Here is a 13049-nt window from a genome sequence, read left to right as displayed (position 1 = left end):
TTGCCATTTGAGCAACATGGATGCACCTGAAAGGTATTATGCTTAGGGAAATACGTCAGACAGAGGAAGACCAATACTGTATGTTATCACATATATGGAATCTAAAAAATATAACAAAGGAATATAATAAAACAGAAGCGGACTCACAGACATAGAGAACAAACTAGTGGTTATCAGTGGGGAGAGGGGATGGGGGAGGGGTAAGAGGAGGGGCTTAAGAGATACAAAATACTAGGTGGTAATTTCTCAGTTTTTTTCTTTATCAGGTGATGCCCTACCACTCAGCATGTTCTTGTTTTCTATCTGTTTCCATTCAGTCTCTGTTTCCATTTCTGTCTGTCCATCTATCTGGCATGCAGCTGCCCGAATGATTTTTCTGAAACAAACCCGATCATTTTGCTTCCTGGAAGGAAGCCCTGCAGCCTCCACTGCTGCCTGCAGAGTGAAGTGCAAGGATCGGGTCCCTCCTTTGGCAAACCAGCCCTGACTGGCTGACTTTTAGTAATGATAGCACCTGGGTATTTCACCGGCTATGAAGTACCCAAACCAGATGGGTGTAGGATTCTGTGAGAACTGGCTGTAATTTTGCCTGTTTTCCCAGCAATTCTATCAGAATGCAAGTGTGGAATCGCCATCTTATTACAGGAGAAGTGCCGTTGGTCAGAAAGCACGTTATTGGCATGCAGTGATGTTTTATCTGGTTTTGGTAACGAATCGCTTGTGAGACACCAGTTACCGTCCCTGTGTGTGGGGATGCTGAGGCTGGGGCAGGGGTTGAGGGGTGGGTGTGGTTCTTGCTTCATAGCTTCCAGTGAGAGAGGAGGGAAAAGGTGGATCGTGGAGTCTCTTATTAATGTCGCCAAGGTAGATTTGGGGGTTGAAATGGCAATTCTGTTGATTGACTGGCAGTTCTGTTGATTGATGAAAAATATGTCCGTCTCAGTGGTGATGATGACCTGTAGCTGTGCTGTGACCTTGTGTGGTCGTTAGTCTTCAGCCCTGCTATTTCCTGTTGCTAACATGATGTCGCACCGTGCATGTTGTAATGAAATGGTGGCAGCTTCGATGGGGTATTGTTAGTTTTGGAGAGTTCAGAAATTCATGGTTGTGATTATAGTGCTCTGACTTCTGTTGTCGCTTTCCTTTAGGTAACTCTTCCTGCAGGATGAATTAAGAGAAGACGATCTCAGCCGTTAAGAATGGAGAGCAGTGTGTCAGCTTCCAGCATGCAGGACCCTTCATCCTCACCCTTGGAAAAACATCAGAGCTCAGCTGATCGTAATGGAGATCTTGATTCAGGTGTGGTTTTGTTTCCTAAACGAGTTTGGCCCTTTGATATCTTGACCGGTATCTTCCTGAGAATGTTTAGAAAACACTGGGGCAGTGTTCTGAGGCTTTACGTACTGCTTGTTCCGAGATCTGCAGGGATATTTATAAGCGTATAGCAGCTTGAAAGTTGTGCAAAGTTGGATTCAAAATACCAGACTGAGCAGGCTAGGTTATAATGAGGTGACATGCCACTTCAAAATCTCAATGGCTCTGTGATCCAGCAGTGCCCATCCTGGGTGTATATCTGGACAAAACTATGGATAAATGCACCCCACTGTTGGTGCAACACTATTTATAGTACTGAAGATTTGGAAGTAGCCTAAGTGTCCATCGACAGATGAATAGATTAAGAAGATGTGGTACCTAGACGCAACAGACTGTTAGTCGGCCACAAAAAGAATGAAATACTGCCATTTGCAGCAACATGTATGAATCTAGAGATTAACTATCATACTAAGTGAAGTCAGTCAGAGAAAGACAAATATCATATCACTTACATGTGGAATTAAAAAATAGTGCAAATGAACTTACTTACAAAACAAAGGCACTCAAAGACATAGAAAATGAGTTTAAGTTTACCAGTGAGGAAAGAGGGAGGAGGGATAAATTAGGAGGCTGGGATTAACACATACACACTACTGTATATAAAATAGATAAGCAACAACATCCTGTTGTATATAGCACAGGGTACTCTACTCAATATTCTGTAGTAAACCATGATGGAAAAGAATCTGATGAAGTATATATATATGTGTGTGTGGGGTGTGTGTGTGTATGTGTGTATGTGTAATGGGGTCACGTTGCTTACACCTGAAATGAACACAACATTGCAAATCAACTGTGCTCCGATAGAAAATAAAACCTCAGTAGTTTAACACAGTAAGTGCTTATAAATTGGCCATATCGTCTGAGCAGGGCCAGTGGGTGCTCTGTCCGATGAGTCCTCCCACCCTCTCTTTAGGGCTGTCATCTCTCCACGGTGCTCCGAGGTCTGTCCTCACGGGGGTGAGCTGGGCTGGAGTGGCTTGAATCAGTGCTTAAATACTTGAGCTCAGAGGAGACCTTTGCTCCCAATCTCTTGACTAGAACTAGTCGCGGGTTTTGGCCGCTGCAAGGGAGGCGACCAAGTAGAACTGTCTCCCATGTGCCCAGAGAGGGCCAGGGCGATCCGCCCAGTTGTCGGTTGCCCCTTCCCAAGACCCTTTCTTTCCTTCTTTATTTTCTTGGCTCTACCTTGAGGCTCGAAGGTTCCCCGATCAGGGATTGAACCTGGAGTGTGGCAGTAAAGGTACCAGGTCCTAAAGAGCATAATGTGAAAGACATTTAGGTCCTGTGAATTTGTGCTAAAATATTTCTCCTTTTAAGAAATCCCAAACAAAGCAATGGACATCTCTGATTGAATTTTATATTTAGCCAGTGAATTTATACAAGTGTCTTTTTTCTAACTACTGGCATAATAGTTTATTTTAAAAAGATAACTTTTTAAAGAGAGATAATTTTTTAAAAATAAAGGTTTGTGATATTTACATAACAGCAGCTTGTATAAGGACAGCTCAGCTCTGAATCATAAAGATTTGCTCTGGAGAATTCATTAAAAAAATGACCATTAACTTCTGGGAGGTTTGACCTCCATCTGGAAAGTTACAAGGTGGGTCTTTGCATTTTAATGAGACCGTGAGTCTAACGTGGTTGCTCCTGAGTGTTTGTGTAGTTGGGGGTCCCTCACCCTCACTCCCAGTTGCTGCACTTCCCTGCTTGATGATCCACTTTTTGCTATGAGAACTTCAGCTTCACACAGAGGACTCTCTGCCTCATAAACAGCTTTTTTATTTTTCATTTTGCCTCATTTTAAGGAAGACTCAAATAGTAGCTGGGGCCCATGACGCTCGAGTCCCTTCGATGAAATTGTTGTTCAGTCGCTGAGTTGTGTCTGACTCTTTGTGGCCCCATGGACTGCAGCACGCCAGGCTCCTCTGTCTTCACTCTCTCCTGGAGGTTGCTCAGATTCATGTCCGTTGAGTCGGTAGAGTCGGTGATGTTATCCAACCATCTCATCCTCTGCCGTCCCATATTTCTTTTGCCTTCAGTTTTTCCCAGCATCAGGGTCTTTCCTAATGAGTCACCTCTCTACATCAGGTGGCCAAAGTATTGGAGCTTCAGCTTCAGCAACAGTCCTTCCAAAGAATATTCAGGGTTGCCATGTAAAATTCCTCCTCCTCCCAGGGTCCCTGAGGCCACCCCCAGGATAAACCACATGGATACACTGAGGCCTCCCCAGCGGACAGCCTGGGCAGCTCTAGTATGGGGCTCAGAGAAGGAAGTTGAGTCGGGATTGGATTCCTGGAACTCTCCATTTCTTCAGTTGCAATGATGAAAGCAGGCAAAACGGTGTGCTGACGTAGATCCCTTGACGTTCTTTTTTCAGACCAGTTCAATGTAATTTGCTGGTGAAGCCTGCAGATAGAGCGGCATTGCACATTTAGATGGGGCAAGCCACTGAGGGAAGGAATTATGCTGGAAGTGTGGGCTTGATGTGTATATTTTTTGTATTAGGGGTATACCAGCATGAATAGTTGGACGCGACTTAGTAACTGAATGACAACAACCAGAGTTTCATGGGCTCCACTATTTGGGAAGGAAAGGAATCAGCATTCTTCATAGAAAATTCCAGATCTCTTACTCTTCCTGCTGGGGACTGGTTCAGTGTGACTCAATAATATTCCCCCTCCTCCCCTTTAAAAGTCTCTTTGAACAGTTGTTGCCTCCCTAGCTAGGAGAATGGGGTGTTTTTCTTTTTTCTTTTTTTTATGGAAAGTCTCTCTGGCCTTCTCGGGGTCTGGAAAGCTGAGACAGCCTTGAGGACCTTGTCTTTTGTCCTCCCCCTAACCCAGGTGTAGTCCGGCAGCCGTGAACTCAGGATGGTGTTGGCGAGTCCTTGCTGAGTTTCATCCATACCTTGTATCTGTTCAGTGTACTCACAGTGGTGTTTGTTCAGTGGCTAAGTCGTGTCTGACTCTCTGTGACCCCAGGGACTGCAGCACGTCAGGCTTCCCTGTCCTTCACCATCTCCTGGAGTTTTGCTCAAACTCATGCCCGTTGAGTCGGTGAGGCCATCCAACCATCTCATCCTCTGTCATCCCTTTTTCCTTTTGCCTTCAATCTTTCCCAGCATCAGGGTCTTTTCTAGTGAGTCGGCTCATTGCAACAGTAGAACTGTTTTCTAAACCTTGTGATCCTAGGAACTCTCAGCAGTTAGAATGATAAAGGTTGAATGTCTTCTGCCTTTCTCTTTCCACTTTAATATCTAGCACACAAAAAGGTGCCCTGTAAGATTTCATTTACTCTAAACCTGCTGGTTTTCTGTTCCTTGACTGGGTACTGGAAGTAGGTTTAATATTTCACTTGCAAAGGACTTCATTGGCAGCCCGCTAGTTAAGACTCCGTGAACGGGGCACAGGTTCGATTCCTGGTTGGGCAACTAAGATTCCTTCATGCCCCCCTCCCCACAAAAATTGTTTTTTCTTTGCAAAGTTAGTCTTATTTCAGATGGTAATGTTCTACAACCCAAGATCTGATCCCTTAAAAAAAGATGGGTGAGTCCTGTGTTGATTCCATTTTTCACTGTACAGTTGTCTGCACGCCCACTTTTTCAGTAAAGTGTTCAGTTTTCTTTTTCTAGTTAATAAGAATGATTCTGGTCACATATCCAGCATTCTGTATTCTAGAAATGGATCACCACTAATAAACACTCCTTTCTTTTAAGTTGTGAAACTTTCATAGTAGCTTGTGAAACTTCCATAGTAGCTCGTCATAGTCTGTTTGCATTACATCATGGGAAATGCCTCCCACCCGTTCTTGTGCAGAGAAGAAAGATTGTTGAAAGTTTCCTTGATAAAACATGGATGGGTTTAAGAGGTTTATGAATCAGCTGTAAATATCTGCTGTGGGTTTATGAGACCTCCACTCATAAACATTGTGTGTTTATCTGTTGCTCTTTGAAATGTCTTTAGAGAATCAGCTACTCAGGGCATAGGTGGCTGAGGAAGTATCACTGCTACAGTTTCCAAGAGGCCGTCATGTGGGTAATCCTCTATTTTGTGCATGATTTTATTGTTAAAACAGCATTGTTGTTCAGTCACTAAGTTGTGTCCAACTCTTTGTGACCCCATGAAGACCTACAAGATCTTCTAAGACGGCATACTTAAGAGTTAACAGCACTGAAGTCTGGCTCATCGGTGCTTTTTAAAGTATTTATTTAAAGATTTTTTTGGGGGGGATGCGGACTATTTTTAAAGTCTTTATTGAATTTGTTATCATACTGCTTCTGTTTTATGCTTTGATTTTTTTTGGCCCCGAGGCATGCGGGATCTTAGCTTCCTGACCAGGGGACCAGGGACCCAAGCCGCACCCTCTGCATTGGAAGGGCGGATTCTTAACCCCTGGACCTCCAGGGGAGTCCCTCAGAGATTTGTTTAGATGATAGAGAGCACCTGTGCTTTCCCGAGCACTGATCTCACTGGTCAGTAGGGGCCCAATAATACCTTGTCTTTTCTTGATTGATGGGTGTGAATGCATGGGTGAGCACCAGAGCTGCTGTGGCCTGTTTTAGTGGGAGAGGAGAGTGGAAATGTACCTTGTAATGAATTCACATTGGGCAGAAGCAGCCTTTTTGGTGACAGTTGAGATGAGAATCTTAAGGAGGATCAGGAGTTCTGGGGAGTGGGTTCAGAGTTGAGCTTGAGATTTAAGCCACGGCTTTGGTCTCACCACCGCTTCCAGGGACCAGAACTGTCAGGTCTCCTCTGGTCCTGACGCGGGTTCCTTAGGGTCAGGCCCAGGCAGCACCAAAAGTGTCTGTACATGAATCCCAACCTCCTAATTTGTGCCGCCTTCCCCTTCTGTGTCCACATGTCCATTCTCTGTGTCTCTGTCCCTGCCCTGCAGTCAAGTTCATCAGTACCATTTTCCTAGATTCCACATATATGCCTTAATAGACTATATTTGTTTTTCTCTTTCTGACTTATTTCACTCTATGACAGATTTTAGGTTCATCTGCATCTCTATAAATAACCCCGTTTCTCCCCTTTTATGGTTGAGTAATATTTGATTGTATCACATCTGCATCCATTGGTCTATTGATGGGCATTTGAGTGGCTCAGTCGTGAAGAACCCGACTGCCAATGCAGGAGCTTCAGGAGACTGTTTGATCCCTGAGTAGGGAAGATCCTCTGGAGGAGGAGATGGCAGCCCTCTCCAGGATTCTTGCTGGGAAATCCCATGGACAAAGGAACCTGGTGGGCTGCAGTCCACGGGGTCGCAAAGAGTCGGACATGACTGAGCATACATAGACACACTCCTAGGTTGCTTCTAGGTCTCTCTCCAGTCCTCTGTTTCTGAAACCAGCAAATAGAAACTTTGAAAAAGAACTCAGGAGTGGCCTTCTACATGTTGAATTTGTTCCTCTCTTGCACCAAAGAGTTTCTGATTTTCATGAAAGGCCAGTGCCTTTCTATTCTTCATGTTAGTATTAATTTTCTGGTTTTTTTTTTTTTTTTTTTGAGTTGGTTTTTGTTTTGGGTGTTTCTGTTAAAGTTTAGAAAATTTTAATTTTTTTTGGTCTTTCCACAGAAGAAGGCTCCAGTTTGGAGGAGACTGGCTTTAACTGGGGGGAGTACTTGGAAGAGACGGGAGCCAGTGCGGCCCCACATACATCCTTCAAACATGTAAGTGATGGTGACGTCCCTTCTTCTGGTTTGTGTTTGGGGTGTTGGGGATGCCAAATGCGTTTTGCAAAAGGGAATGAAAAGGAAAGATAGATTTGGCCAAGATTTATCCCCTGGAGAAAGGAATGGCTACCCTCTCCAGTATTCTTGCCTGGAGCATTCCATGGACGGAGGAGTTCATGGGTTTGCAAAGAATAGGTCACACCTGAGCAACTAACAGTTTCTTCGACATGCGGCCGAGATGAGGAAGTGAGTGGGGGAGGTGAGCCTTGCTCTGGTCCTGCCCAGGGCAGGTGCTCACAGGTTTCAGCCTTGTTTTGCGCCTCAAAAAGGCAGAGCAGAAGGCTGTGTTCCCTTCCGTCTAGGGGACGGAGACAGGCAAGGTTGATGTGAGCAAATAAAAGCAAACTAGGCAAGCAGGTGTTATGGGTCATGTCTTCTTAGGAGGAGTAATGACTGTGTATTTGAATTTTGTGTTGATATTTTCACTTTGAAAGGACACCTGAAAAGCCATCTGGCCATTTGTGGACAGATGAGCCAAATTATAGGAAAGGCCAGAAGTATTCAGGAAACTTTTGGATCAAACCAGAAAATAACCCTCATCAATACTTTTTTTTGAACAATGCAAATAGTATGCCAAGCAGAGGGCAAGTCCTAGGAAATAAAAAAAAATTAAGTTTTTATCCAATATTTGCTTAGATAGGAGATTTTGGTGATACATTATTAGCAAGGAAAAAAGTAACTTTCTAGGACCCAAGTTCCTGGGTTTTACTCTTTTGCTTTATTGGAAATGAAAATTTAATAATGAGAGACATTCCCCCCACTCTTCCTGTACTGGGCTTCCCAAGGCAGAGATTTAGCCATCATAAGCAAGTCGGGGGACTGTCTCTACCTGGTCCTCCCCCTGGCTCTTTTGTTGAATTAGGAAAACACTTTCTTTATTTTAATGCAACATTTTATTCTTTTTGGAGGTGAAGTGTTCTTTTGAAAAGGAGTTTAAGACCTTATTAAACTTGCATGACCTCGTTAAATGTGGATTGCATTCCTGATTCCTTTTTAACACTGACACTTAGATTGTTACAATTACTGGTTTATTATGAATGGGATTGTGGCCTTTTTGTGAAACCAGCACTTTCAATATTAAACATAACAAATATTAAAACATAACAAAATATTAAAATACAAAATTTTAAAACATAACAAATATTAAGACATGGCAAATATTAAAACATAACAAAACTAAAACTCGCCTGGCATACCAAGTGGTTTCTGATTTGCAAAAGCTGTTGTAACATGAGCCTTTTATGGTGCCAGGAGGACGTGGTAGATTTCTCCAGGCACTTTATTTTTATTTCTTTTTTTCTTTTTTTTTTTTCATTTATTTTCATTAGTTGGAGGCCAACCACTTTACAATATTGTAGTGGTCTCCATCATACATTGACATGAATCAGCCATGGAGTTACATGTATTCCCCATCCCGATCCCCCCTCCCACCTCCCTCTCTACCCGATCCCTCTGGGTCTTCCCAGTGCACCAGGCCCGAGCACTTGTCTCATGCATCCATCCTGGGCTGGTGATCTGTTTCACGGTAGATAATATACATGTTTTGATGCTGTTCTCTCGAAACATCCCACCCTCGCCTTCTCCCACAGAGTCCAAAAGTCTGTTCTGTACATCTGTGTCTCTTTTTCTTTTCTGCATATAGGGTTATCATTACCATCTTTCTAAATTCCATATGTATGTGCTAGTATACTGTAATGGACTTTATCTTTCTGGCTTACTTCACTCTGTATAATGGGCTCCAGTTTCATCCATCTCATTAGAACTGATTCAAATGAATTCCTTTTAATGGCTGAGTAATATTCCATGGTGAATATGTAGGCAAGGATATACAGTGGAAAAAAGACAACCTCTTTAACAAGTGGTGCTGGGAAAACTGGTCAACCACTTGTAAAAGAATGAAACTAGAACACTTTCTAACACCATACACAAAAATAAACTCAAAATGGATTAAAGATCTAAATGTAAGACCAGAAACTATAAAACTCCTAGAGGAGAACATAAGCAAAACACTCTCTGACATAAATCACAGCAGGATCCTCTATGACCTACCTCCCAGAATATTGGAAATAAAAGCAAAAATAAACAAATGGGACCTAATGAAACTTAAAAGCTTTTGCACAACAAAGGAAACTCTAAGCAAGGTGAAAAGACAGCCCTCAGATTGGGAGAAAATAATAGCAAATGAAGCAACAGACAAAGGATTAATCTCAAAAATATTCAAGCAACTCCTGCAGCTCAATTCCAGAAAAATGAATGACCCAATCAAAAAATGGGCCAAAGAACTAAACAGACATTTCTCCAAAGAAGACATACAGATGGCTAACAAACACATGAAAAGATGCTCAGCATCACTCATTATCAGAGAAATGCAAATCAAAAACACAATGAGGTACCATTACACGCCAGTCAGGATGGCTGCTATCCAAAAGTCTACAAGCAATAAATGCTGGAGAGGGTGTGGAGAAAAGGGAACCCTCTTACACTGTTGGTGGGAATGCAAACTAGTAGAGCCGCTATGGAGAACAGTGTGGAGATTTCTTAAAAAACTGGAAATAGAACTGCCATATGACCCAGCAATCCCACTTCTGGGCATACACACTGAGGAATCCAGATCTGAAAGAGACACGTGCACCCCAATGTTCATCGCAGCACTGTTTATAATAGCCAGGACATGGAAGCAACCTAGATGCCCATCAGCAGATGAATGGACAAGGAAACTGTGGTACATATACTCCAGGCACTTTAGAAATGAGGTAGGACTTCCCTGGAAGCTCAGTGGTAAAGAAACTGCCTGCCAATGCAGAAGATGCGGGTTCTGTCCCTGGGTTGGAAAGATCCCCTGGAGAAGGAAATGGCAACCCATTCCAGGATTCTTGCCGAGGAATCCCTTGGACAGGGGAGCCTGGTGGGGTCCAGTCCATGGAATCACCAAGAGTCGGACATGAATTAGCAACTAAATAACAATTGATCGACAACTTTTTCCTTCCTTTCTGTACCGGGAGGTCACCAATATCTCCCTGTATGAAGTCAGTGCTGTTCCCTTTCACCCAGTCTGTGCCTCTCCTTCCCTTTCAGTCGTGGTATAGCGTACTGTACTGCAGAGGACCCATGGGTGAACAGTTTATGATCCCATCATCTCTTTGCGCAGCAGACATTCAGGGACATCAGATGTGCTAGCTCTAGAATATTGTAGCTTGCAAGGCTGGAAAGCTTTCTTCTGTGGGGAGGGCTGGCCGATAGTCATAGACGCGTGTGTGTGTGCTAAGTTGCTTCAGTTGTGTTCAACTTGATGCGACCTAATGGACTGCAGCCTGCCAGGCCCTTCCGTCCATGGGATTCTCCAGGCAAGAGTACGGAAGTGGGCTGCCATCTAGAGGATCTTCCCGACCCAGGGATCGAACCCTTGTCTCTTAAGTCTCCTGCATTGGCAGGTGGGTTCTTTACCACTAGCATCACCTGGAAAGCCCATTCACAGATGATAACCCTTAATATAAAAAAAAAAGAAAATCCATTTTCTGAGGCTGCACTGTTCCCGTAGTGGCGACGTGCCAGCTAGCTCTTGGAAAGTGTGTCGTCCAAGTTGAGATTGAAAGTGAGCAGGCCCTTCCTGGGGACAGACCCCCATGTCCCCACCTCCAAAGCTTTAGCTTCCTAAGGTCTTCTCTGAGTTTCAAAGAGCAGATTTAATCAGAGAAGCAAGAAAAATGCAGGAACAAGGGAAAGCCGTCAAGCAAGACAAAATAATAATTGTTTAGTTGCCAAGTCATGTCTGACTCTTGCGACCTCATGGACTGTAGCCTGCCAGACTCCTCTGTCCGTGGGATTTCCATCTAGGAATCCTGGAGTGGGTAGCCGTTTCCTCCTCCAGAGGATCTTCCCAACCCAAGGATCCAACCCGTGTTGTCTGCATTTGCAAGTAGATTCTTTACCACTGAGCCACCAGGGAAACCCCAAATAATAATGGTTTAGCCTTAAAACAAAGTCAGGGACCCTTAATTCCTCCTCATGGGCTACAGATAATATCCTGAGCATGATCCTTGAGTAGTTTTGTGGATACCGAAACCCCCACCAGCTATAAGAGGTTAACCGCATGGCAATCAGCAGCATGTAGACCCCAGATACGAAGGAACCAGAAGGTTGATGATTGAGTTTTTCAACACATCACCCTGTTACCTCACCACCAACCAGTCAGGGAATTGTGCACTAGCAGATTTCACACCTTGTGACCCACACCCCTAACGTTGCCTTTAAAAACTCAGAGAGTTTGGGTCTTTTGAGCATGAGCTGCCCATTCTCCTCGCTTGGCCCTGCAGTAAACGCTGTAGTTTCCTTCACCACAGCCCAGTCTGTCGATCGACTTTACTGCATTTCTGACTAACAGACCCAAGTTCTGTTTAGTAACAGGATGTACCGTTAAGTGTAGAATGCACACCAGATTTCAGAGGCTTCCTTGGAAAAGTAGAATGTAAACTTTCTCATTACTATTTTTGTATGTTGATCACATCTTGAAACGATGCTACTTGGGATCCTTTGGGTTGAATAACATACATTATTGAAATTAATTTCATCTGTTTTATCTGTTTTTCAAGTGGCTACTAGGAAATTTAATGACTCACCAGTGGCTCTCATTATATTTCTCTTAGACGGTGATGATCTCAGGAAACAAATATTAAAAGTGTTGTGTTTTTAATCGTTCTTGTTCTGGGTGTTATGTGTCTAGTGTGTGATGGATTTCTTGTGTTTTTGGTTCTTTAAGGTTGAGATCAGCATTCAGAGCAACTTCCAGCCGGGGATGAAGCTGGAGGTGGCCAACAAGAAGAACCCGGACACGTACTGGGTGGCCACGGTCATCACCACCTGCGGGCAGCTGCTGCTGCTGCGTTACTGTGGTTACGGGGAGGACCGCCGGGCTGACTTCTGGTGTGACGTGGTGATCGCAGACCTGCACCCCGTGGGCTGGTGCACGCAGAACAACAAGACCCTCATGCCCCCGGATGGTGAGCGTGGGCTGGCCCAGCTCTCGGGCATCACTTGTGATGCTCAGAGAGGAACCTTGTAGCAATTTGATAACTGTGATTTCCTAGGAAGGTCCACCGTTTTCATGACCTCTTCTTGAGTGGCCTCAGCCTCAGGGTGCTGGGGTAAGGGGGAACTGGGTGCATTTTCAAGAGTTGGAGCTGAACCTGATGGCTGAACCCACCATGGCCTTTTACAGCGTTTGAGCTTAATCAATCCTTGTGTGGGTCTTCGGAGGTAGGAAAAGGAAGGCCAAAGTGATGCTGGCAGTAGAGGTCTTGTACTCTGTTTCCTGCTGATGGGTTATCTTGCCTTGTTTCTGGGTGAAATCCTGCCTTTTTGCTGTCCTTGCTTATCTCAAGACTTACTCTTTTTTTTTCAAGACTTACTCTTAAATTTTGACACTTTTAAAACACTTGGAGAAGATGTAAGTGGGTTTCTTCAGTTTATAATACATCCTCTAGTGGGTCATTTTAGAGAGAAGTTCCAGGGTACAGAATTTTAATACTCTTAAGAGCTGATGGGTTCATTTAGTTAAAAAAAAAAAATCCATGCTGTAGCTGTAGAAAGGAGGGCAGAGTTGATGAATCAATTCTTTTTTCTCACTTGGGTGAAAAATGTGGCAGCTGCCCTAGTTTCAGAAACACCATCAAATTTGTATCCTCTTGACTTTGTGCTCTTAGGCAAGACCCAGACACACTTAAAATGACAAATTGCAAGTGAAAAATGGGGAAACCCCGTGAGAAAGAGACACCATTAATGTGACTGAAAGATCTGAAGTCTGTTCAGACCATCCCAAGTGATGCTAATTGGAGAATTTCTTTATTGCTCGTTTTAGAGAACTTTTAACAAAATTGAGTAGGTGATCGATACATGGCTTGGAAATCTTACATACAGAGAACAAAGTCAGGAAGTCGC

General features: G+C 43.8%; 1 protein-coding gene across 7 annotated transcripts in view; it reads left to right on the top strand.

The window, feature by feature from the left end:
* Nucleotides 1-13049, top strand: part of SFMBT2 (Scm like with four mbt domains 2) — a 178319-nt gene that overhangs the window by 17009 nt on the left and 148261 nt on the right. For 6 of the 7 annotated variants that reach the window (XM_065920954.1, XM_065920952.1, XM_065920957.1 and 3 more), the window contains exons 2-4: nt 1149-1299; nt 6958-7052; nt 11872-12112. In XM_065920954.1, coding sequence (XP_065777026.1) covers nt 1200-1299; nt 6958-7052; nt 11872-12112 — 436 coding nt within the window. In that variant the 5' untranslated portion in view covers nt 1149-1199. The remainder of the gene's footprint in view (nt 1-1148; nt 1300-6957; nt 7053-11871; nt 12113-13049) is intronic. The other variant, XM_065920958.1, reaches the window with a different exon arrangement.

Source organism: Muntiacus reevesi, chromosome 2, assembly GCF_963930625.1.
Source record: "Muntiacus reevesi chromosome 2, mMunRee1.1, whole genome shotgun sequence".
In the NCBI taxonomy this organism is placed as follows: Eukaryota; Metazoa; Chordata; class Mammalia; order Artiodactyla; family Cervidae; genus Muntiacus; species Muntiacus reevesi.
This window is presented reverse-complemented; position numbering and strand designations above follow the sequence as displayed.